This window comes from Lissotriton vulgaris, chromosome 6 (assembly GCF_964263255.1).
Source record: "Lissotriton vulgaris chromosome 6, aLisVul1.2, whole genome shotgun sequence".
Taxonomy (NCBI): domain Eukaryota; kingdom Metazoa; phylum Chordata; class Amphibia; order Caudata; family Salamandridae; genus Lissotriton; species Lissotriton vulgaris.
The window spans coordinates 563193125-563217559 of record NC_141694.1 but is presented as its reverse complement, the minus strand read 5'-3'; the positions used below and the strand labels follow the sequence as shown (position 1 = coordinate 563217559).

Genomic DNA, 24435 nt, shown 5'->3' with positions numbered 1-24435 from the left:
CAACATATGCAACAGTTTACAGAACAACAGACATAATGATGCACAAATTAAGACAGTTTAGTCACTAACCCATGCACTCAGTGAGACACATTTAATCACTCACTCATACAGTCAGTCATGCACCTACTAAATCCTTCATCCAGACACTTATACATCCACTCATTCTTCAATATGTAAGACATATTTTAACTTTACAGAAACATACAATCACTGGATGTTGTCATCAGTGATGTCATCAGTGATGTCATTTGAGATGTCATCAGTGATGTCACTGACCATGTCATGAATGATGTAATATGTGACATCATCAGCAGTGGATTGCGGGTGCGCGATATATAGTTAGTGCAACTAACTATATATGGAATTTCAATGGTTTTGTGTGAGTAAAATAAGGTTTTGTAAATGCGAATTCCTAACTATATATGGTCTATAACCTATGGTTTTTTCAGTGAATTTTCAAGGTTTTGTAAATGCTAATTCCTAACTATATATGGTCTATAACCTATGGTTTTTTCAGTGAATTTTCAAGGTTTTGTAAATGCTAATTCCTAACTATATATGGTCTATAGCCTATGGTTTTTTCAGTGAATATATATATATATACATACATATATCATCTGTATATCTATATAAATACAAACATAAATGCATGCATACATATACTTATATGCATACAGATGCATGTTATTTACATGAAAGTTGAAAAAACACTAATAAAAGCAAAGCTAAAAAGCCACCTCATTACAAACAGAATGGCTTTAACTTAAACGAGGGCGAGATCTATTGCATTTTCAATTCTTGTTTACTTTGGTTCCATCAAGAAGGCATTCAGATGTGTCACACATTTGCCATACATTCTGAATGTTAGCACTCTAGTTGCACATTAGATCACTGTAGTAAAGCTACTGCTCACCAGGGACGTCTGCTGCTGGTATTCAAAGTGCATGTTTCAGTCTGCATGTCACAATTTTTTTAATGAAATAGAAGAGGATTTGAGAAGTCACTCAAAATGATCCCTAATTTTTCTTTCTGAAGCACTAATCATACTTTCTATGGCAAAATTAACCCCCTCATGTTGTTCCTTTTTAAATTGAGTGTTTTCAGACTTACCACTTCATTCCAATCAAGATGGCTTCTGGTGTGCCATACTTTTGTCATAAGTAAGACTGTTAGCGCTCTAGTTGTTCTTTAGAACACTCTGGGACATTCTGTCATTGGGCTATACTTGGGGAACATCTGGGTGATATTTGGGCTACATTTAGGCTCTTTTGTCTCTGGTGGCCATCTTGGGAGACTGTATGTCAGAATTTTTTAATGAAATTGAAGAGGGTTTGAGAAGTCACTCAAAATGTGCCCTAATTTTTCTTTCTGCAGCACTAATCATAATTCATATGGCAAAATATACCCCCTCATTTTGTTCCTTTTTAAATTAAATGTTTTAAGAGTTACCACTTTATTCCAATCAAGATGGCTTCAGGTGTGCCATACCTTTGTAATAAGTAGGACTGTTAGCGCTCTAGTTGTTCTTTAGAACACTCTGGGGCATTCTGTCATTGGGCTATACTTGGGCTACATCTGGGTGATATTTGGGCTACATTTGGGCTCTTTTGTCTCTGGTGGCCATTTTGGGAGACTGCATGTCAGAATTTTTTAATGAAATAGAAGAGGATTTGAAAAGTCACTCAAAATGTGCCCTAATTTTTCTTTCTGCAGCACTAATAATACATTCTATTGCATAATATACCCCCTCATTTTGTTCCTTTTTAAATTAAATGTTTTAAGAGTTACCACTTTATTCCCATCACGATGGCTCCAGGTGTGCCATACCTTTGTAATAAGTAGGACTGTTAGCGCTCTAGTTGTTCTTTAGAACACTCTGGGACATTCTGTCATTGGGCTATACTTGGGCTACATCTGGGTGATATTTGGGCTACATTTGGGCTCTTTTGTCTCTGGTGGCCATTTTGGGAGACTGCATGTCAGAATGTTTTATTGAAATAGAAAAGGATTTGAGAAGTCACTCAAAATGTGCCCTAATTTTTCATTCTGCAGCACTAATCATACTTTCTATGGCAAAATATACCCCCTCATGTTGTTTCTTTTTAAATTAAATGTTTTAAGAGTTACCACTTTATTCCAATCAAGATGGCTTCAGGTGTGCCATACCTTTGTAATAAGTAGGACTGTTAGCGCTCTAGTTGTTCTTTAGAACACTCTAGGAGGCTGCAGTAGAACACAAAGGAATCAACTGACAGTCTCTGTCCTTGTTGGATGTACATGTTTTACTGAGAATGTCAGACTTCATTTTCACATGACTGAGAAAGATAATGTGAATTTACAGAAAATATGCTTTCAGTTTAGCTTATAGATCCCCTTCCAAACCACTGTGGGAAAATCATGAGATATTAGTTTTCTTTCAAACAATATTCATGATATCACAGCAGAAGGTTTTTTCACATGGTAAAATCACCTTAGAACCCACCACAATTCCTAAAACGAGTATGGTACCATCAACAAATGATTTATAATGTAACTAAAGTCCTAAAACCCTCTATTAACTACAATGCTTTTTAATGAGGGGCTATCATGTATATTGGTCCAAAGATGGCTGCCAACACTTCTTGGATGAAGTGCTGACAGCCAATCAGATCAGATGTGTGGTTAGGCTCCGCCCAGATATATATCTTTTTTTGAACCTAAATTACTCAAAATCCACTGGAGCACATATATTGAGACCTAGCAAAGGCACATCGGGCTAACAGTCCCTACAATTTTGCCAAGTTTCGTGCAAATCCATTCAGCCGTTCGAGCTAAAAGTGAGGCCAACCGCCCTATGGAAATTAACATGGGAAAAACGCGTTTTGGGACTCCCCCTTTTTTCTCAGCCCCCCCTTGATGAAACCCCCCCAAATTGTCAGGGACTGCTCAGAAACAAAATGTTCCATTTTCCTGAAAATTTCAGCCAATTCCGTCCACAAACGCCAAAGTTATTAGACATAGAATTTTCACAAATCCCATCGAGAAAAAATCCTAACTATATATACCTACTGGCGACCGCCAGTAGGTTATATATATATATATATATATATATATCTCCTATTGGCAGTCACCAGTAGGTAGTTATAGTTAGGACCTAGTTTCCATAGGAAAAGCATTCTTGAACTTGCCTATAACTTTGGCATTGTTTTACCAATATTCATGAAATTTTCCCCGAAAAGTGTGAAGGTAGGTTCTGGTTGTCGTTGAAACTTTGGGGGTGATCCGTGCAGTGGGGACCGAAAATGTGGGGTGCGAAATAAGCTTAATTCCCACAGAAACATTTCGCTACAGTCCGAACCGCTAAACGGGCTTTCACCAAATTTGGCAGGGAGGTAGATGTTGGTTCAAGGAAATGCCTTTTGCCTATTGAGTGTAAATCCGTTCATTAGTTTTTGAGAAATTTAAGTCGAAAATTAAAGTGAGATCTCTGGTCGCATAGCCTTCGTGAACAAAGACGAGCTTGTGCAGGGACATGCACTGTTCTGATTGGCTGCCAACACTTCAACCAGGAAGTGTTGACAGCCATCTTGTGACTCTGTTCTACAGAGTCACAGAAAAAACAAAAGAAAATGGGACAGGATAGAAACACCCTGACCATCTAGCCTCTAGGGGGGATTACACAGGGACCTCCCCCACCCCCCCAGCCCGGGTCAAAAAAGTGTTTTTTTCAAAAAACTATATTTGGTAGGACTTGCTTTGGATTTGCGACCCCGCCGAAAAGGAAAAAACAACAAAGCGCAGGCTCCTGTGCTTCTTTTAATTTAGGCCCCTCAGGTGGACCAGTTCCGGGGGGCATTATTAAAATAATGATGAGGGGCCCTCGTGGGCCCCCCTGCAGCCCCTGTGCACCACCTACCCGGGCTATGTTAAAAAAAAAAAAAAAAATGTGTTGGGATCTCCAATCTCCCCACGTAGCCCTGGGTACCGCCAACTCCCCAAGGCTTAATTGATGTTGGAGGGGGGCTGCACAGCCCCCTTCCTGGAGCCATGCATGGCCCTGGGGACCGCCATTTCCCAGGGTTCCCACCCTCGGGACATTGCAGTTTGCTATAGCTTCTACCGCCAAGCCATAGCAAACACTGCTCCCCTTCATGACAGAAAGAGTATTGGAAATGCTCTTGCTTCCATGAAGCAGAGCAGAATGGCTTTTAGACAGGAAGCTGCATGTTTGCAGCTCTCTTTGTCCAAAAGCAATGCCGGCTCCCTCAGGAGGCAGGGAGCTGGCAGGGACCCCCAAGGCCTTCAGGCTCCCCCCACGATCCCCAAAAGGCCATGCCCCTGGGGATGGGGTGCTCTGGACAATATCGGCCCAAGGAGGGGGGCCACGCATCTCACCCCCTAATTTTTGTTTTTAAAAAAGGTGAAGGACTAGCCCCGGCTGATGGGCCCTCTGGTGCCCATGTTAGCCCAGGAAATGCGGCTCCACCTTCCTTTTTTTTTTTTTTTTAACATTTTATTTTTGTTGTTGCTACCACATGTTATACAGCGACAATCAATTGGTCCGTAGGGCAGCGTCAACATTCAGCTGCCCACGAGTAATAGAGCAACTTTTTTTTTAATTTTACCCCCCCTAACATATAACTTGCTACTTTAAGGGTTGCAGTGAGTGATCTCGAACAGTAGTCTATTTCAGCATTAGTGTGTTTACAGACGTCCATCAGCCCTCAACACAGTCTCTGATAACTTCATTCATGCTTCCAGTTACGTCCCCTATGACCCGGGGCCATGTTGAATATCTGGGCCCTCCTCCTCCCCCTACATCACTCCAGATCCTCCTCATCCCCCGAGCTATCCCCTTCCTCCTCCTCAGGCAAAGGCTCACAAATGTCCCCCCTGTAAGTGTTCCACGGTGTCCAAATTTTGTTCCATTTACGTGGATTATGTCGCTGCCGATACACTGCCCTCTCTGTCACCATGAGCACGTCCATGTTCCTGCACCATTGTGCCAGCGTCGGTGCCTCTAGTGCCCCCCAGTTTTTCGCGATATCACGCTTTGCCAGCATTATGCCAATGACCACCCAGCCCTTTGCGGTCAATGATAAGTCTGTCGGGCCCCAAACATTTAGGAGACAAATTCTGGGGTCAGGCGTGAATGGGCTCTGGAGGGTTTGACTTATTGTGCGTGTGACACGCCTCCAGTACTCCTGTATAATTGGGCAGGTCCATATAGTGTGGAGCAGTGTACCCTCCCCTCCACATTCTCTCAAGCAATACGGGTGGTCTGCTCTGTGTATTTTGTATAATGTAGTGCGGGTGTAGTAGACCCTATGTAGTACTTTGAGTTGGACCAGCCGGAATCGGGTGGAAATGCCCGCCTCCCTGGGTGATGCCAGGGCTGCGTTCCAGTCCGCCTCATCCAGGTCTCCTAGCTCATCCTCCCAGTGTTCCTTCAGCCTTGCAAGGGGATCCGGTAGGTTGTTCATCAGTTTGCGGTAGGTGAGGGAGGTTGCACTAGACTCCATATAATCCGTAAGCAATCGGTCCTCTAACGGAGCCGATTCCGGAAGCGTCACCCCTGGCTCCAACACCGACAAGAGCGCGTGCCTGATTTGTATGTACCTGTATGTTTCGGTCACTTCTAGGCTATACTGCTCCCTCAGGGTCGCAAAGGAGAGCACTCTATCCCTTGTCCATAAGTCGCCCACCGTGGAGATCCCAATGGTGTCCCATTGATCAAACCCTTTTGAACTGCGCAGGTTGCCGAGGGCCTTGGAGTCCCACAGTGGCGTGAGGTTAGTGATCACTCCCTCCCATGTCAGCCGCCTCTGCGCCTTGTGCCAGATGGCTACTGTGTGCTTGGTAGGCCCCTCTAACTTTCTCACTAGTCCTTTGTTGTAAAGTGGGGCCAGAAGGGTGGATGCGCCCAGCTGGTGCCTATCCGCCTCGTACGCCGGGTCGTCGTGTGCCGCGTGGACCCATTGGTTAATCACCTTGAGGTGAGCGGCCCAGTAATACAATTCGAGGTTGGGGAGGGCTATTCCCCCACTGTACCAGTCCCTGGTCAATTTCAATTGTGCTACCCTCGCCGGTTTGTCACCCCACAGGAGGCCGGATAATTGTGCCGCCACGTGGCGGAAAAGTGATACGGGGACCATCGCCGGTGTGTTTTCCAGGACATAGAGGAAGCGGGGCAGCGCCATCATTTTGAAGAGCGCCGCTCTACCTAATAATGTTAAGGGAAGATTTTTCCAGTGACGCACGTCCGCTTTCAGCCTGTCCAGCTGGGGTTTGAGATTCAGGTCCAGAAAGGTTGAGTGGTCCTTCGTGATCCAGATCCCTAGGTATTTAAAGGAGATGTGTTCTACGAGTAATTGGCAATCCTCAGGCAACGCAGGCAGGTCACCCTGCACCATGAAGATTATGGACTTGGCCCAGTTAAGTTTATATCCTGAGGCTGTACCGTGGGTTTCGCACAGTGCCAGTAGGACCGGGATGCTGTTCGAAAGGTCCATGAGGTAGACGAGCATGTCGTCGGCGTATAGGGAGACTCTATCTTCCCAACCGCCCCCCCATTGTACGCCCTTCAGCAGCGGGGTCGTTCTAATAACTGTGGCCAATGGTTCCAACACTAGGGCGAACAGCAGTGGCGAGAGTGGGCACCCCTGCCTCGTACCCCGCGCCAGCGAGAACTCTCTTGATATGTGGCCATTTGCGGTTACCCTCGCCACGGGCTCTGTATACAGTAGTCTGACCCACGATATAAACATCGGGCCAATACCCATGTGTTCCAGAACCGCAAAGAGATAGCGCCACTCCACCATGTCAAACGCCATTTTGGCATCTAGTGACAGTACCGCCGCTGGTTCTTCCAGCCGCGGGGCTCGGGCCAGCACCCCGTGCAGCCGTCTTAGGTTCAGTGCCGTACTCCGGTGCGGCATGAAGCCCGACTGGTCCGGGTGTATTAAATGCGTCAGGTGAGGCAGGAGCCTGGTGGCCAATAGTTTCGCCAGGATCTTGCTCTCAGCGTTAAGGAGGGAGATCGGGCGGTATGACCCGCAGTCCTCAGGGGGTTTGCCGGGCTTGGGAATCGCGACAATCGTGGCCGTACGTTGGTCAGGAGGCAGACGCCCTTGTTCCCGACACTCCTGGAACATATCAAGCAATGGCGTGGACAGCGTTTCGGACATAATTTTGTACCACTCTATCGGCACACCATTAGGACCTAGCGCTCTCCCCGGGTGGAGTGCCGTTATGGCAGTCTGTATTTCTTCCGCCGTCAGGTCGGAGTCGAGCTCTTCACGTTGGTCGGGGGTGAGAGTGCGAGTCGGCACTCCTGTGAGCGAGCTCTCTGCCATCTCCCGTGTAACCTCATACTCAGGGGTGTACACGGAGTGGAAGTGGTTTGCCAGGAGTTCCACTATGCTCGCCGGACTAGAGTGTAACTCGCCATTAGAGTCTCTCAGCCGGAGTATGGCCCTCTGACCTCCCCGCGCTTTCTCCAACCATGCCAGGAGCCTCCCCGCTTTGTCGCCCACGTCATATACCCTACTCGTAGTTGCTGACATATGTTCCCTCACTCTGCGGCGCAGAAAGTCGGTGTGGCGCTGTTGGGCCAGTCGGAGCGCGTGTTGTGTGTCCCCAGTTGGGTTCCCTTTGTGGTCCTGTGTTGCCTTGTCAAGTTGACCCTCCAGATCTGTCAGTTCCTGACGCCGTGTGCGCTTGTGCTGCGCTATCACCGAGATCGCCTGCCCGCGGAGTACCGTTTTGTAGGCCTCCCATAGGACCGTAGGTGATTCTACTGAACCTTTATTCTCATTGAGGTAGGATCGTGTAGTTCTTTTCAAGGCCTTGGCTATGTCAGGCTCCCCGAGGTACCCCGGGTATATAGGGAAGATACGCCCACGTGTCCGTTCCAGACTGGAGAGAGTCAGTGTCAGCGGGGAGTGGTCGGAGACCCCTCGCGGTCTAATCTGAGAGTCAGTGAAGGTGAGGAGACCCCCCTCTAACGACATGAAATGATCAATCCGCGACAGGCTGCCGTGAACTGCCGAGTAGTATGTGTATTGCCGGTCTATTGGGTGGAGTCGCCTCCATATGTCCACTAAGCCCTGTGCTTCCATGAAGTCCTGCAATTTGGAGTGTGCCGGTGTTTGTGTGCGCGTTGGGTATCGATCTAGGGAGTCCTGAACCACTGCGTTAAAATCCCCGCCCAGTACAAGGGCCCCCTCCGGAAGGTCTAGTAGGAATTTACCTAGGTCCGTGAAGGCCACAGTGTGTAGTGCCGGTGGGATGTATACCGATACTATGTTAAGTAGGTTTCCCTCCCATTGTCCATGTACCGCTGCGAAGCGGCCCTGTGTGTCCACTGTCACTGATTGGAGTATAAACTTGGACGAGCGGTGAATTAGTATCCCGGTGCCCCGGGACCCCTTCGTGAACTCAGAGTGGGCCACCATACTATAGCCCTTCCTGTCTAGGGCCTTTGTGGCCGTGCCTGTGAGGTGTGTTTCTTGTAGTAGGACCAGGGCAGGACTTAACCGTTTTATACTTTGCAGAACCAGCCCTCTCTTAATCTTGTCGCCCAGACCCCTCACGTTCCAGGACATGAGGCTCAACGGGGCTGCCCGCCCTACATCAGTGCCCTCCCCCATCGTGTACGTGTATGCGGACTAAGTCATGCGCATGGAGGACCAGGAGATCCGTGTAGTGACTCTGCGTGCAGCATCCTGACACTCTCGTTCTGTGTGCATGTGCCCCTTTGTAGCAATCTTGACCCTGTGTATAAACTAAAAACCATAACCCCATCCTACCCCCAACTCCCCCCCTCCCTGCCCCCCTGCTCCACGGACTCATAACTGCCCGCCCCCCCAACTTAGCAGAGTGCTTGAACCCAACCCATAACATAGTACTTGCTCGCTGGGGTGAAGGACGCTCCGAAGTCGGCGGCCCCCTCCCTTGCCGCGGAGGCCCTCAGTCCAGTGTCCAAGGCGGCATTCTCGGGCCGCGGTATTTGCAGTTCAAATGGACAGTATCCGTGGATCACTGTTCTCCGTCGTCGCCCCCCTCTTGAGTTTCTGACAATGGCGAAAGTGGCTCCGCCTCGGCACCGTTCGATTGCAGGCCCTGCTGTGATCCTCCATTACGGTTTTTGGCTTGTCTGTTGGAGCGACGGGGGTGGCCTGTCGTTCGCCAACCCTCCAGCCATTCCCGTGCCACCTCCGGGGTGTCGAAAAACCAAGTCTTATTGTCGGCCACAATCCGAAGTTTTGCTGGGAAAAGCATTGAATAAGGGATCTCTCTGGCTCTCAGTTCTTTTTTGACCTCGAAAAAAGTTCTCCTTCTCCTCGCGACCTCCGCCGTGTAGTCCGGAAAAAATGCTAGCGTGGCGTTTTGAATCTTAACGGGGGTGAGGTTCTTGCCGCCTGCAAGATAACATCCCGATCCCTAAAATTAAAGAGTCGTGCTATAATCGGCCTGGGGTTGGCACCCGTTTGTCGGCGCCCTCCAGGGACTCTGTGCGCCCTCTCCACCGTGAAAAAATTGGAGAGTCCCTTCGGTCGGAGGTGCTGTTTGATTAGGTTCTCCACATAGAGGTCCATTGACCTCGTGTCTTCCGATTCTGGCACACCTATTATACGGATGTTGTTCCGTCTCGAGCGTCCTTCCTGGTCGTCGAGCTTGTCTCTCAGCTCCCTGTTCTCTTTTGAAAGACGTTCCATATTAACCTGTAGCTCCGACACATCTTCCACCAAGGCTTTTGTTACGATGTCCATCGTGTTCACTTTCTCCGTCAGCTTGTGGAAGTCTGCCCTAATCAGCGTGATTTCGGCTGAGATTGACCCCACCGTGGCCTGTACCTGTGTGAGGGCCCGCATGACATCGTCCAGGGTAGCCTTCTTGCCCCCCGTCGCCTCCACTGTCTTGCTCGCCTGTGACCTGGCATCTGGCGGGGGGTGACGGGTTTCTCCTATGCGAAGCGATCAAGGCGGGACTGCGTCACGTTGTTCTTCGGCCCCTTGCCAGCCATTTTGATCGTGGAGCCGTGCCCCTCACTCCTCTCCGGGGCAGCCCCTCGCTTTACCAGCGTCCCGGACTCACACAGCGCGTAGTGCGCCTTTGGTCGTGGCGCTCAGGGTATGGCCCTCCAGTCTCGCCTCCTGCCTTATTTCGCGGTGGCGCGTGGCCCCTCTGGTCAGTTCTATATTCGGTCGCTGGACTGTGCTTTGCCCCACCACGTGGTATCGACGGGTCGCTGGCCGCGGAGGTGCGCCCTCAATGTCTGTAGCGCCGAGATCGGTCTCTTTAGACCTTTGCCTTCACCCCCCTGCCGCCGCTGCTGTGTCCACCTCTCTGCCCGGCACCTCGGCCCTTGCCCGGGGATAAAGTTCCACTTCGTGTCGCATAGGGGCCCCCACTCAGCGGGGGGGGGGGTCACGTATCGCCGTATGCTGCCCGCACCAGTCCCGTGTGTCTTCCTTTGGCCCAGTCCCCTGTCGCAGTTGCTGTGGCTACTCCGGGGATAGAGCGTCACGTTTAGTTTCACCGTGGCCCCCACGGGTGCAGTGCGCCCCCACACCGCGGGGGAGGGGGACCGGAGTCGTGGGTCGCTGAATCGGGTGGCGCTTTGCCGTGCCGCGATGGTACCTGCTTTTCCCTGGCGATGTCCGCACCAGATCGGCTGTGCACAGGGACCCGGCCGGGTCCTTAAGATGGCGGGTACTGTTGCAGGTTCATTCCCTCCGCACGTCCGTGCTTGGTTCCTCCGTCCACCGGATCCGCCTCCCGCCACTCAGCGCGGGGGCCCCCGGGGTCCCGCTCGGGCTTTTTGCGCCTGGATAGTCCCGCAAGATGTCGGGGAGTCTCTCTCTCCGCAGGTGTCGCGGGCGGGTGCTTCCGGCGGCCCTCCGCCCGGAGCGGCGCACTTCCTGCCGGCTCCTTCGTCTAGGTCAGTCTCCGGCTTGGGCTCCCTTCAAGGGCCGACTCGGGGCCAGTGATATCTCGGCTCCCCGGTCACGGATTTTCTTTCCGCTTGGCCGTACCTCTGCCGCCCGGTCCTGGACCTCAGTACCTTCCCGCCTGGGACATAAATGTGTCGGATAGTTAGACGGATTTCGTTGGAGGCCGCTTCAGCTGCGGAGCTCTCCCTCTAGGCTGCCACCATCGTCGGCTGCTGGCCACGCCCCCTCCACCTTCCTTTTTAGTTAAAAAATAAATAAAAGGAAAAGGCTGCATCCCGGCGGTGGGGTCACCTGGGCCGTAAGTGGCCCGGGGAGTGCACATCCCCCTCCCAACAAGCCCTCTTGTTACATCCAGTAGGTCTCAGACGGCCGGATTGCTGAGTGGACTTGAAGGTCACGCCCGCTTTCTTCGCCACCCTGCAAACGCGCCTCCTGTTGCTATTCTGGTTGAGGAATTAATTCCACTTTACTCCTGAGGGCCCCTGGACTAAAGTGTACTACTTTCACCCCCAACTAGTAGTGTTTCAGGAGGCGCGTTTGCAGAGTGGTGGAGAAAGATGGTGTGGCCTCAGACAATCTCTCAGCATCAGCTGAGTCCGTCTTACTGGAGGCGGCAGGAGGGGCAGTTGGCCCCCAAGGTCCCCCTAGAGTTAAGGGGACTTCATCCCCCTACTAGTAGGGGGATGAAGAGGCGCGTTTGCATGGTGGTGGAAAAAGAGGGCGTGGCTTTCAACAACCTATCAGCAATCGTGCTGTGTGTGACTTCCTGGCGGTAACAGGAGGGGTAGTTGGCACCTAAGGACATCTTTGAAAGCGAACTACCCATGCAACTTGGCTCATGGTGCACTGCTGGTTGGGAAATGAAGTCCACTTTACTCCTAAGGGACCTTGTGGGCCAAGAAGACCTCCTGGCACCTCCTCTAAGTCCTACATAACGGGATTCCTGAGAGCTAGTCGGAGGCCCATCTCCCATTCTCCACCGCTCTGAAAACGCGATTACTAGGTAAAAAAAAAATAGAAATTCACTGAAAAAAACCAAAGGTTACAGGGGCGTTATAGATTGGAATTAGCTTTCAAAAAACCTTAGAAATGTACTCGAAAAAACCAAAGGTTAGAGGGACGTTATAGTTAGCAAATAGAATTTAGAAAAACCTTAGAAATTCACTGAAAAAGACAATGGTTACAGGGAGGTTATAGTTGGGGTCAGATTTTACTCGTACAAAACCAGAGAAATTCAGCAGTTATAGTTAGCAAACTATAAATTACGCCCTTGCAATGCACTGCTTATGACGTCCCATATTACATCACTCATGACATGGTTAATGACATCACTGATGACATCTCAAATGACATCATCCACAGAACCACTCAAACACCCCCATAAAACCTCTTGTATGCCCGCTCACATTCCTGTACGTACAACCACTGACATACCCATTTACAGACCTATGCCAGTACTCGCATACCCACTCAGTCATCCATAGACCTACTCACACACCCACCCCTTCATGTATACACCCACTCACACAACCATTCCCTCACCCATACAGCCACCCATACAACCAGTTCCTCGCCCATACAACCAGCCACATAACCACACACTCACCCATACAGCTACTTGCACATCCACATATTTACCTACAAAGCCACACATCCAATCAGCCTCTGAACACAGCCGCTCACTCACCCATAGAAGTCCTCATACACTCACTCACACACCCACTTAGAAACCCATTCATATATCCATACAAGCACCAACTCAAACAGCCACTTACTCATCCATAGAGCCACGTACACACCCAGTCACTTACTCAGATAGCCATTCAGACACACACTCACCCATACAGTTACTACACAACAACGTACCCACTGATAGAGCCATTTACACCGTCACTCACCCACCCACCCATACATCCACTGACACACCCACTTACTCATACATCCACGAACACACCCACTCACTTACCAATACAGCCTCTCTCATAGCCTCTCACTCATTCACACAGCTGCTTACACAACCACTTTTATACCCATACATCCACTCACACTGATACGCTAAAGGATACATACAGCCACACAGCCACTCGCATGATATATATTAAAAATAGTACACCTAGTATGCTACTTTAGGTTTTGTAGTACCTTAACATATGTTTAGCAATCATAAACTCTTACAAAATACTTAGTCACTGGATGGTGTCATCAGTGATATCAATAACCATTTCATAAGTGTAATATGCGAGGTCATAAGCAGTGCATTGCGGGCATAAGTTATAGCTGGCTCAGCTAACTATACTGCTAATTTTCTCTGGTTTTGAATGAGTGAAATCTGGCCCTAACTAGAACGTCCCTGTAACCTTTGTTTTTTCCAGTGAATATATGTAAATATATGCATATATATATACACACAAAATAGTACAGAAGCGGTTGCCTCTGTGTAGTTCTAGTTTGATAAGAGTAGATAAAAAGAATGTTTTAGGACATTTAAGATCAAGCACTTTAATTGGCTGGCCACAACATGTAGAAAATGTTACAGCCATCATTACAAGACTCAGACCAAAATAAAAAATGTGCATACTGCGGGTTCCATGGGATCCAGGGTTGGCCCCTCTGGTAGTACTACTCTACTCCAGCAGGGCTGTGGTACCACGAGACAAAGCAAGCTTCAACAATTGAAGCTTGCATGGTAAAGTGGGTGGCATTTCAGCTGTAGTACGGGGTACCGCAAAAGTAATAAAAAGACATACAAGGGAAATTTGAAGGAGGGCTCTGTGGGGGAGCGTTGGCCTCATGCAGGCGGTTGGGTGTCAGCCAGGCCCTGTGACCAACCCCACGCAGCACACAACCAAAGACCATGCACAGCGGAGGGTTGACCGCAGTTGGTTGAGCGCAAGTTATGGCCAGGTCCTGCTGCTAACCACACACTACAAAAATCTATGCTCCATTATCGGTTAATGTAACGTTATAGTTAGGTGGTGTATTAATATAAAAAATAATTTTAAAAAACTTAAACACTGAAATTTACTGAGCTAGCTAGAACTTGTGGCCCCACCATGCATTACATAAAACCTCATCTACTACATCGCTCATGACATCTTAAATGACATAATTGATGACATTTCAAATTACATTATTGAGGACATCACTGATGAACTCATCCAATGAGTATGTTACTTTGTTTCATAGTTTACATGGTGGCTGATAACTACCATAGTACTTCTCTACCTAATTTGTTACAGCCTGTATCCAGCTAATGGGTAAAGTGTTTAATAACGCATGTGGTCGTAAGACATCATAGCTGTGTCAAGGTATTAAACATGTTATAAATCTTACATTGAATAGTAACCCAGTGTGCAGGTGCCTCAATAGTAACCCTTTGTGCAGGTGCCAGTTAAAGATTTGTGTTCATTATATTCCACACAAGTTTTTTGGTACTGCAGAAAAAGTTTCCAGCAGGGCAAAGAGTCTACATACTACATACTATGTATTGTAAGCATCTTGGAGTTATTAGACAGAGTAGTCTCAGCATGACCATTTGTTCTTAACATGCAAGACTGTGTGCACCAGGTACTAACCTTTGCAGCCCTGCCAAGTACTAGGCATCAGGCTTTAAGAGCGAACAGATTTCAGTGTGGCGGTCCGCATCACCGCACTGAAATGCAAATTCAACCGCACTGAAATGCAAATTCACGCATAATAGGCATAGTGCCTGCCTTGGCTGTCAAGCCGTAGAGCTGCAATGCTCACTGAAAGAATTAGACTGGAGTGGCAGCGTACAGTAGCAAACGTGCTGCTCCCTGCAGTCTTGGTAACTGGCTGAGCAACTAACTGTAGCTACAATGTATCAATAGGAAGGTCTGGATTGGGCGCAGATCACTCACTTAATGGTCTGGCCTAATCTAACAGCTCAGTTTACCTGTCTAGTGTACAGACCCTCATCTTTCTCCCAGACCTCTTGAATATTACTACTGACTCCTAGCCATCCACCCTTTATGTTGCTCATTACGGTCAGTTTCACACTGTTTTCACGTGCCACGACGAGTACGCCTAGAGATTAAAGCAGTGGAGCTAAGGGGCCGGAGGTGACGCCTGATTATCTCTCATCGCAACCACAGCTTCCAAAGAAGGCACGCCTCACAGCCTGACTTTGCCACTAACAACACAGCCCTTCTGGGGTGTACTAAGTCTGTCATTGTGTGCGCAGAGGTAATGGTAGAAACCTCCCTGAAGGGGCACGCTATCTCCTATCTGAGCCTCGCCTTCAGAATGCCAGTTAATGGAGGAATGGGACATTTAGCGCCAATCTGGGATGTGTTGTTGTTTCATGCACAGCAGGTGGGTTTGGTAAATACGGGAGCACAGGTGAGCTGCTTATCCAATATGCTTTTGTTTATTGTCAGCAAGCTACTTCTTGTCCGTATTGCATTTTATATTTAGAAACGTCCACTGTTTGTTTTGGAAATAGGTTGAGGTGCCTCCAGCAGGGTACAGCGCCATGCAAATGAGTACACTTTTGCATCATGCACTGGCAGAGTAAGACTAGGTCCTTGAGGGACATGTCTGCAATCCGGTGCATGGTCCTGATCAGACTGCTGAGTTCCAATGCACTTGGAACCAACCGGGACTGTGTGCCTGGCATAATTACTGGTGTGGTGTCTCCACTGTTGAATTAAAGATGCGCTTAATGCCCTTTAGGAATCTAACAAAAGAGGTTGTTCCAGGAGGTGTTTCATCCTGGCAGCAAATGAAGTCCTTAGCTGTGTTTGTGCATTCTTCGGAGTGAAAAGTTGTCTGTCATCCGCACTGGGGCCTCTCACATCCTGTTTGGTACAGCCGGGTCCCACAGTGCCCTTCAGTTTCTGGTGCTTTGCAGCATTTTTCACATATGCTTAGGGTATTTCGTTGATCAAAATGGGTGTGATTTCTGATATTTATATGTTCCCTCTTTGTTGCTTGATTTTACTTGCGAGAAAGTGTCACTCTTAGTCATTGAATCTCACTCATAAATATACTGAAATTATGAAAATGTCACACATAAGCAATCTGAAACCTCGGCAGCTATGCCTATGTGCATGTACTTCTTTTGCTTCAGAAAATGGACTATCTGTAAAGTCTTCCCCACACTATGAAAGCTGTAGTTAGTATGATCTTTAGGATCTTCAGAACCTTGGTTATGTCAAGCGAACAGTGTCTTTATTGACAAGTTTTGCATATAGTATACACTGTTCTTAGTCGATACTTTTTAATACTCTGTGGGGTTTTTGGTACAGAATAAACTCTCTCCACAGAGTAAACACTGTTTACAGTACCCACTTTTCTACTCATAACTTCATTTCTCAATATAGGTTCGGTGACTGTGAGGGGTTTGATACAGATTAAAGCAGTCTGTGTTTGTTTTGTTGCTCAAAATGTTAATTTTGTCCCTGACTTATTCCCCTAACTGTAACGTTACTTATACCTTTGTTTTTTTAATGAGTTTCAAGTTTTTTTTTTAATGTAAAGTAGTTTTATTACCAGACTTAAAATCAACTGTGCATGGCCTTCGACCGTACAGGCGGGGGTTGTCAGTCTGTCCTGGCCGCAGCCTTTGGCCGTGCATAGCAAGGGCTTGGCAACCAGGCCTGAACTGCGACCAGGCCGTGTGGCTAACCCACCCGGAGACGCACCATTTCCTATTGCTAACCTAAAATGGGTGGGCCAAACAAGCAGAGTTTTTAGGTGATTTGGCGCCTTTGCATAATCGGCAGGAATTAAAAGGGAGAACTGTGGGCTCTGCTCTGAGACCATGAGATAAAAAAACAACCCACTCGTCTTGGACAGTCACTGAAGAAGAGATGGTGCTCCAATAAGTCAGCGATGCATACACCTTCATCAGGATTTCAAATTGTTTTTCAACTTGCAATTGTAAAGTAAATGCTCCAGCTCTGGGAATGGTTAAAATAGTTCTACATTTTCCTTGGGTCTATAGACCACAGGAAACCGAATTCTTTTTTTAAGCATTTCTGGGGGGCTGCTGCAGCACCCCACTAACATCATGGTAGTGCCCCATGCCCGATTGGGGCACCACATTTGACAAAACAATATGCTTATTTGCCCTTGAAGGCCATCATATGGTGCTACAGTCCAGAGAAGTGAATACTAAATGAGCAGCTCTTTCACCAAGCTGCACTACCTCAAGTCTGTAGTAAAGGTGTCTATCAAGGCAGATTCAAGTGCTTGAAATGTCAAGTCACAAACCTGACGCATGCATTCAGCCAAGAAATTTTCATATGCATTCTTGATACTCTAATGACTTGCGCCAAATGCACCTGGGGGATTCTGAGGGCCATAGGACTTCTACGCCCTCATCCCCCTGCTGACAGCTGACCTTGAAGGCATGGTCACCAGCGCTATATAGCACACTTTCACCTCCTGCAGTACATGAAATCAAACACACCTGGAGAAAAGTCTTTGGGCCAAAGGACTACTGGTCCCACAACACCCTGCTGACAGATGACCTGGAGGTAGGGCCACTAGCGCTATATATAGGGCACCTTCACCTCCTACAGCACAGAATGTGCCAGGATCAGTACCGGGCCAAAATTAACCCGTCTGAGACGGACAGAGCCAGGCTGGGCTGGGCCACCTCTTTTTTATTCCAGCGCTTACTTGCCTTTAGGTCGGCACCAGATACGGCACAATATGGGTAAAAGAAAATCAATGGGGCATGAAGCATCATCCGACTAATTCTATTGTTAACTTTTTGACCAATGCTATGTGGAATATAAATAATGAAATTATTAACGTTGAAGAAAGGCAGGGGGTGACACAACTGGCTGCATTTCAGGCTTTAGTTATGGCTCTTGACCCAGCCTCCTCAACTTGAGAGGATTTCAGTAATCAAGCCTCCTCTACGCCCATTAAATCAGTCAGTCAGCCTTAAAATCCTTGTGATTTTGTGATAAACTGAATATTGCTATAGCCCCCCTCCGCCCCACATACCCAATTCTGACTTTTTGGGAATCAAACAACTCTTGTTGGATGCTGTCTCAACTTGCCAAAAACATATTGAAGAGGTTGTTAAGTGTTCAGTGGAGCCACTCTTTTAGAGATACATTGGGTAGAATTATCTGTTTTTGCTGGTGGAATCAGTTAACAATGTAAAACGGCATGTTACCCTGGAATCAGTTTCTACTCGTGAGTCCGCTGATTTTTGTCTGCTGAAAGCGAATGTACGCATTGTAAGGATCAAGACCTAATGGTGAATCAAGGATGCAGGAATTGTTAAGATGAGGTCGATGGGGGAGAGTTGAGCCTATTTCGCCCCATCATTCAGCTTCCCCCAGTCTGTCATCTACCATGCACGAGAAATGAGCAGCTTATCCAGTGCCATTTAAAGCTCCTATAACTTTGCAGCTTCCCCCTGAGGCGACACCCTTTGTTATTATAAAAAATTACCCTTCACTTCACCTTGGTCAAAAAAAAGATTGCTTTGAACTGAAAAACAAAGTAGTGCATTGAATAACAAAATGAGAAAGGAACACCAGCCTACTAAGTAATGTTATTAACGTGGTTAGAAGAGTGGCTTGCGAGTGGTAGGGGTCTAAGATGTATCCAGGGTACTGTGTAGTGATTAACTTTAGGTCAAGCTATGTTGGGGGTGTTTTATTTGGAAAATGTAAAGAATCTTGCTTTGGCAAAAGTATGATGGAATCTGTAACACTGGGTCCGCTTTACAGACCCAAAAACCTACAATGCCAACTTTCCCAGCTAAGGAGCCATATTGTTGGAAGGGTAAACTGCTTACTAACGCCCCCATCATATAGCTGTGCTTCCCTAGAGGGACTAATTGAGATTGATTGCCGCATTAGGTCATAGTACGATTCATTTATTGCCGCAGCTAACCCTCCTTGGGCCTCCATCCCCATTTATTGTTGATGACACAATCTTCAGAGCCCATGATGAACCCGATTCGCCCATGATGAATCTGATTCTTTCAGGTTTAGATCAACAAACATATAATCCGATTAATTTAGTGTCCGGGATGCTGCCGAGGTCTGATCAAAATTAGAAAATTTGGATTGCATTTCCTATAGAAGAAGCTTCTATGTCCTATGTTTACAAGAAATATGGGCCCATCACTCTTCTAGGTGTATATTTGCTCTTTTTTACAGACTACCCCCCACCCCACTCCACCCCAACCCCCAGTGAAATCCAGCAATCGGCCATGGTAGCAAAATTGTGAAACCATAGTACATCCGATGATTGCTACCGCTAAAATACCAAATATATCTGTGGGCATTATTCATGATTAATACAAAGAATATTGTATCTTCTTCTTTAATTTGTAGATGGTTAAATATTCCTTTTTTGGCATTTATCAAATATATGTTGTATGGCCCTAATGAAGCGACCCTAATGAAGCAACATGTTGTCGTGAAACACATGTTGGCCTACGAAGAACCTTTGTATCAACAGCAATAAATAAACCTGTGATTGATTCATAAAATCTTGATTACTTTGTTTTACTTATTAGGTCTCGGACATCAAAATACAGTCAGTGCCTTCTAGGTGAAAGAGTATTCTACTTTTCACTCTTATGCACTACCATCTAAAGTGGAGAAATGCAAGGGTGGTCTTGATATTTTAGTCCCACCCACGTTTCCAGGGTGAGTCCTTTGGTCAGAATTGAATTCTCCGTATTTTCAGCTTTTGGGGCTGGCACCCTCTCTTGGCTGAGCCAAAGAGCATGCTGAGCCGTCACACGCTGGCCATGTAAACCATACAGCAAATATCAAGTAAAAATATGATGAAGACTTTCAAATTAAAAATACATTATTTCTGATGGATACTTCTAACCAGATTTCCTACTTTTAGAATATATCCCCAGGTAACAGACTGGATGCGAAAATTAAAACCGCATTGCCCCTATGGGCTGGTAGGTGGCGCTGTGTGGCTCTACGCTGACTTCACTCCGCCCCAGAAGTGACAAACTGTACCGAATATGCACAGACGCTTGAGGAAGCAGTGCATCAAGGCCGATATTGTCCTGTTCACTTCTATTGGATTTGGGTCTCATTGATAACGCACTTTAAGATGCAGTTAGCAATATAAGGAGCTTTACATTTTTGATTGATGAAACATTTGTCTAGGCTAGGTACATTGATTGCTAACCGAGATCTGCCAGGATTGCACAAAACTGTATGCACTGGTGCAAAGCCACGAGCAACCCACTGAAGTAAAAGTATCATCATTTTATTGTGGTAACGCAGAAACTAGTTGATTTAGCAATGTCCAAATATTTAAGGAAAGGGAAAGAACTGGCCAAAGCTATAAAAGAATATATTTACAATGGACCATGCTTTGAATCTCTGGATGTTTTTCTTTCCCTATATGTTGCTTTGTAGGAATTGACTTTTATAAAACTTCTTTAAGATATAAAAGATTTGTACACTATGTTTGGAGTTTGAGTTTTCTGAACTCGTCTTACTAAATAATCTTGACTAGCATTATCAAATAGATTTGGTCCGGTTCAGTCCAAAGAACTTCACTATTCACTCTTTAAAAACGCCTTAGTAAAGCCTGTTGTTTTACCTGGCACAGACCTATTTGTCATTGTTCTTTTTCTCCCCCAGATGACCAGCCAGCATGGCCACGCATGCAGGATTGACATCTTATTACAATTTGGCCCATCATGCAATCATTTTTCTCATGCTTTATGAAAAATAAAGACAGTATGTCTGCCGTGCATCTGCATGCTTACACGCACGACAATCTTGTTTTTAAATAAAGCATAAGAAAGAACATTTTAAGATGGCTGCTGTGTAAGTCTGCTCAAAGGTAACAATCTTGAAACGGTTTTAAACGTCTTTCGGGTGGACACCTACTCCTTTATGGGCTTGTGGGCAGAGCACAGGACCTTAAAAGCACGCTGGGTGGCATTTTAAATAGCGAGGGGGGCTGAAAAGTAGAAGGCAGAAAGAGCAGAGAAGGGAGTAAACATAGACTCCCCTCAGTTATAAGACAAACCTCGATATCCGCAGTCTAAGCATACAACTCATCCTGTCAAAACACAGTGAGACCGAAGTGATTCTTGGGTGGGAAAAACAGACCAGGGAGGATGTCTTTGAATCAGGAGCAGGGAACTGAGATAGACAAAGCCATTAGGTCATGAACAAGGGGGCAGTCAAAGTCCTCTACAAGTATATATTGGATGCAATAGGTTTCTTGTGAAAAGACCGCTAGAGCAGTCTGCTGGCAAAGCCTAAAAATAAATCTGATTTTTGAGGACTGGAGCATCAACCCCTGACACCATTGCCTTAACGTCCATGGGGAGAATGCCCAATATCACAGATCTATAAAACACTTAGAAAAGCATAATTCCCCATGCTGGTTTCAAATCCTGTATAGAAGCTTTAGTCCTATCCAGATTGGGCTATCCAGTTGGACTTGTTATTTGGATTATCTAAGATCAGGCTTGCAACTTTACATGCTGTTGACTGTTTGATAATTGGTACTACTTATTGCTTTGATCAGTTCAGTTTTCCTCTTGATCACTCCTCAGTGGCTGTCATTGGCGCTAGATGTCTATGCAAAATAACAAGCTTTGCTTACAAACGTTTCTACCTGTGCTCTGCATTGCCAGGTGATAGCACTCCCGATATGACTAACTTCAGTCTACAAACCATTTTTGTATTGTTAGGTTTGTCCAGTGTACTGAGTCCCTGAGGGCTGGTATATGCTTATTAGAATCATATTTTCTGCGTTTTAAATGCACTTTCGAACCGGCCTTTCAAGGTAATAACACATGCATAGTTGCAACATTCAAGAGAAGAAAATAAAGCATATTGTGTGAATGTGCATGCTTTGCTATTGAATATAATGCGTCATTGTTTTCCATTCATGATCAGAAATGCTCTTTTTTGAGGTATTGTTTAGTAAATCTGCAGAAGAAAGAATACGACAGCTGGCAAAACATGAAACTGATGCTGAGAAGAGGGAAGCTGCTAAAATGTTTGAGAACGCGATCAATTTGATTAACCAGGTAAGAGATTTCACTGAGTGAATGAGTTCATATAGTGCCAAAAGCAAATGTCTGTGTAGGCTGTTAACAAGCATGGTAGATAAATTAAGATTGGATCGAGACTACAATGTTAGATTTTCATGCAAAAGCGTCATTAGGTAACTGACGTAGGTAGCCTCCTGGGGCATTTACTGGTATTTTAAGAGACACTCCATTAACTTAGATACCCTTTTACGCAACAAAATAGCAAAACAGTGGTAGCAAATAATAGGACCATAAAACAAATTGCTTTGTTTTATGCGCCGAAAGTGGCCACTCAGTACAAATCTAGATGTGTGTTGTTTCAGTATAGTTAACTTAACAAAAAGGCAATCTTAATTATGGAAAGACACGTTTTATTGGCTCTTTTCCTTTTTTGTGCTTCTTTCTTAATGCATGTAGATAGTGGTATCCAGTTTTTTTTTAATATTTCTTTTTATTAAAATTTAAAACCTAAACAGTAAAGGAACAAGGCAATACAATCATTCAAATGGTGAAGCGTCCTGTGAGGGAGGAAAGCATACAATTTTGATATGATCAACAACAGTACGGGATGGGGGAAAACAAGGGGAATTGCAAGTCAGGAGGCATTTTAGCTGAAACAGCAGTAGGAATGTCGGGTCAGGGGGAAGGTGGGGTAGTCACTACATGTGCGAAGGGAGGTGTACATATTTCACCTCGGTAGGAGTTCCACTGGCCCCAGACTTTCCCCCATTTTCGAGGCTTGCCATGTGCAACGTATTTGAATTTGAATTTACAGGAATTTATATAGCGCACGTATACCCAGCGGTTTCATGGCGCTAGAGGATGCTTAGCCCAGAGGCTTGGAGAAGAGAAATTACTGGGATGGTAAAGCTTGTGAAAAAAGGAAAGTCTTAAGGGCCCTGCGGAATTCGAGATAGGAGGGAACAGATCTAATGTGCAGGGGAGAGAGTTCCAAAAGGTCCGTGCTAGAACAGCAAATTTCAAACCCCCTGATCTGCTTTTTTAAAATCTGGGTACAGAAAGGAAGAATTTAGCAGAGGAGCGGAGTTCTCTATTGGGACGGTAAACCTTGATTGTAGATGAAATGAACGCTGGAGCAGTCCCCGCAATGGCCTGAAAGGTAGTGCAGCCCAACTTGAAGAGTTCTTTGATTGGCAACCAATGTAAAGATTTAAGTAGGGGAGTGGTATGGTGGAATCTGGGCAGCCCACAGATCAGGCGGGCAGCCTGATTTTGGACTAGCTGAAGGCGGCGGAGGGCATATGCGGGGGCGCCGTTGTACACTATGTTCCCGTAGTCCAGCCGAGATAGGACCATTGCCATTAGGATCAGTTTTAAAGCCGGGAGGGAGAAGAACCGGGAGATTTTCCTTATAGTGCGGGGAGCAAAAAAGCAGGAGGAGACTACTGAGCTGATCTGGGAATGGGGAATGAGGTGTTGATTAAGTGAAATGCCAAGTGTTTTAACTGAGGATGAAGGTATGGGGGGAGTGGCCAGGGAGAGAGGCCAGAAGTTGGGGGACCAGGGACTGGGAGTGCTACCAGTGACGACAAGTTCTGTCTTGTCCGGATTTAATTTAAGATGGTTGCAGTTCATCCAATCTCTAATGAACAGCATGACAGATTGAAAGTTGTGAATGCTGGCAGGGGAGTGAGAAAGATGGAAAATGAGTTGGAGGTCATCGGCGTAGTTGTACACGATGACCTCCATCTGCTGTAGTGCAAGGATGAGTGGAAAGATGTAAAGATTAAATAATAGGGGAGAAAGAGAGGAACACTGAGGAACACCACACTGGACCGGGCGAGGGGGGGCAGAGAATTCGGCGAGGTGGACAGCCTGGGTACGATCTTTTAAAAAGGAGTTGATCCAGGTCATAGCTGGGCCACCGATGCCCGCCGCCTTGACACGGGTGAGAAGGATGGAATGATCAACCGTGTCAAAGGCAGCGGAAAGATCTAAAAGGACGAGGGCCTGGGGGGTGTTGGTGTCTAACCCTTCTCTAAGTTCGTCCATCACGGAGATGACAACCTTCTCGGTAGAATGCCGGGGTCGGAAGTCTGCCTGAGGGGGAGCGAGGCCCCCACTCTCTTCCACGAAGGCACCGAGAGCCTGGGTGACATGGGCCTCAAGGACTTTGGCCAAGAAGGGGAGAAGGGAAATGGGACGGTAATTTGAAGGAGAGACGGGATCAGCCCCAGGTTTTTTTAAAATAGGGATGATGGTGGCCGCTTTGTAGGGGACCGGTACAACGCCCTGTTCAAGGGAGTCGCTCAGAAGGGTAAGGGGGGGGAGATGACAATAAGTGAAGATCTTACGGAGGACATGCGCCGGGGCGATGTCCGCAGGAGATCCTGACTTGAAAAGTTTCTTTTGTCAAAGGGGGTAAGTGGGTCAGACTGGACGTGGTGGGGGGAGGCTGGGGATCACAAAAGGTAGGGGAGGGCAGAGGAATCTTGGCCTTGATAAGTGCAA

At 46.8% G+C, this 24435-nt stretch overlaps 1 protein-coding gene across 2 annotated transcripts in view; it reads left to right on the top strand.

Moving 5' to 3' along the window:
* PGM3 (phosphoglucomutase 3) overlaps positions 1-24435 on the top strand; it is a 230705-nt gene that overhangs the window by 162559 nt on the left and 43711 nt on the right. For both annotated transcript variants that reach the window (XM_086926556.1, XM_086926555.1), the window contains one exon: positions 21844-21960. In XM_086926556.1, the coding sequence (XP_086782682.1) occupies positions 21844-21960 (117 nt within the window). The remainder of the gene's footprint in view (positions 1-21843; positions 21961-24435) is intronic.